The 2,078-nt window shown below is 55.9% G+C and overlaps 1 protein-coding gene across 1 annotated transcript in view; it reads right to left on the reverse strand.

The window, feature by feature from the left end:
• Nucleotides 1-1,343, reverse strand: part of SYT7 (synaptotagmin VII) — an 87,178-nt gene extending 85,835 nt beyond the window's left edge. Inside the window, exon 1 of the mRNA XM_011993569.1 lies at nt 1,222-1,343. Within this exon, the coding sequence (XP_011848959.1) occupies nt 1,222-1,343 (122 nt within the window). The remainder of the gene's footprint in view (nt 1-1,221) is intronic.
• Between the last annotated feature and the right edge of the window lie 735 nt (nt 1,344-2,078).

Raw genomic sequence — 2,078 nt, forward strand, 5'->3', positions numbered from 1 at the left:
TGTTAGCCAGGATGGTCTCGATCTCTTAACCTCGTGATCTGCCTGCCTCAGCCTCCCAAAGTGCTGGGATTACAGGCGTGAGCCACCGCGCCCGGCGGGACCCCATCTTTGCTTCCACCAGAGCAGTTCTGATTTAAGCAGTTTGTCTGATGAGTCCTTTAGGCCCTGAGCAACTGCTGAGTGTCTACTGCATTCCAGGTGGGCACAAAGTCACGTGGGGCAGCCAGGTTTTCCAGTCTCAGTGTGTTCCTTCTTTAGAAGGGAAGTCTTCCGTCTCCAACTGTACACTGGGGCCACGTGTGGCTCTGTGGTTCTGTGAGGAGACCCAGAGTCACATGCATTGTGGTTCATACCCCAGAGCTGCCATTTGCTAGTGGTGTGACCTTCTGTAACCCCTTTGTGCCTCAGGTCTCTCATCTGGGAACTGGGATGATAGCGCCAACCTAGCTGGATTGCTGTGACCGCCAACACAATGCCTTCTAAGGGTTCAAGGTGGGTGCTGAGTAAGCCTTAGCTTCTATTGTGACTACCAACGATCCTGATGGTCTTCCCAGTTCTAGGAAGGGGCAGCCATGCAGAACAAGTCTCAAAAGCCAGCAGGAGCAGGAGAGGGGGATTGAGAATCCCCAAATTGATAGGCAGCCCGGGGCTGGGTGGGGCAAAAGGTACTAGGAGGCGATGCCTCTGCCTTTTCCCCTTCTACTGTACCCTGTCCACACTCCATAGAAGTCAGCAGTTCAGCTGTCCTCTAATGCATCCCACACCCCAACACACAACACACAGGCGCCCCAGCCCTCAGATGGGAAAAACACTGTCTGGCACTAGGTCTGGTTGGCTGGAGAAGTGGAGAGGGAGCCAGACAGCCCTTCCATCATGCAGATGGGGAGACCTAGAGTCTCAGGCGTTAGGGAAACAAGTCATTTAACATCCATCAGGACTCAAGCCTCCTGAGCCCCCAGCCTGGACCCCTGCACCCCCTCTGGGGAGCAGAGTGAGAACAGAGCTCCCTAACACTAGACCAGGTGTCCCTTAGCTCCACTCTTCTAGGAGGCTCCCTGAGCACACCCTCTGCGGAGCCTGACTCCCACAGGAGAAGCAGATGGTGCCAGAGTCTGCTGGGAACTGGCTGTCCTGGAGCCCAGCTGTTGCACAGATGTGAGGGGGGAGGGTGGAATGGGGGTTACGAAGGCAGAAACCCTTGGCAGCTCATGCCTGAGTCACCCGTCAGCTCCGGGAGTGGTAATGAGCAGATTAGGGTTATTATAGTCGAATGGCTCGGAGCGCACTTGCTCACCCGAGCAACCGTCGGCGAAGGGCTGATCGCCCACGGCTGCCATGGCCATCACGCCAGGCCCGCCTCTCCCCTGCCCTCTTATTGACCGCACCGCTGCCAAGGCAGCCTCTGTGGCCTTCACACACCTCATTAGAGCTGCCGGGGCGTGCCTACCAGCCCATGGCCCAGACATCACCCCACCCGCTCCTCTTCCCAGGTGTGTCAGGGGGACACAGGAGTCTGACGTGGGGCCTCGATAAGTGGACACAGTGATCCCTGACTAGAGAAACAAGTGTATAGTTCCCCACCCACCTAGAATTGGGGCAAAGACAGGTGTGGCAGGGATTCAGCCTCCAGGGCCAGTCCTTGTCTCTCTGGTCACCTACCAGGGCTCTAAAACCAGTGAGGTTCCTGTAGGTCTGGGCCAGGGACATGTCAATCTCCAAGGGGGGAGGATCCTCCTTCCCCACTGGCCCATGTCATCCCCTCTGCTCCCTCTCAGAGCAGGAAACAGAAACAATCTGTCCCAGCAGCCCAGGGCTGGGAGGCGGGGCTGGGTGTCGGGGTAGTAATGATTCCGAGTACCGAATCGCAGAGACTGATGGACACTTACTATGTCCTAACAGGCACTGAGTGCTGGACGTGTGTCTATCCACTTTGTCTTCCCAACAGCCCCATGCATGAACAGATTGAGCATCCTGAACCCCCAAAGCTGAAATCCAAAATGCTCCAAAATTCAAAACTTTTCGAGTACCCACATGACTGATGCTAAAAGGACATGCTCATTGGAGTCTTTTGGATTTCA

Source organism: Mandrillus leucophaeus, unplaced genomic scaffold (assembly GCF_000951045.1).
Source record: "Mandrillus leucophaeus isolate KB7577 unplaced genomic scaffold, Mleu.le_1.0 Scaffold43, whole genome shotgun sequence".
NCBI classification, from domain to species: domain Eukaryota; kingdom Metazoa; phylum Chordata; class Mammalia; order Primates; family Cercopithecidae; genus Mandrillus; species Mandrillus leucophaeus.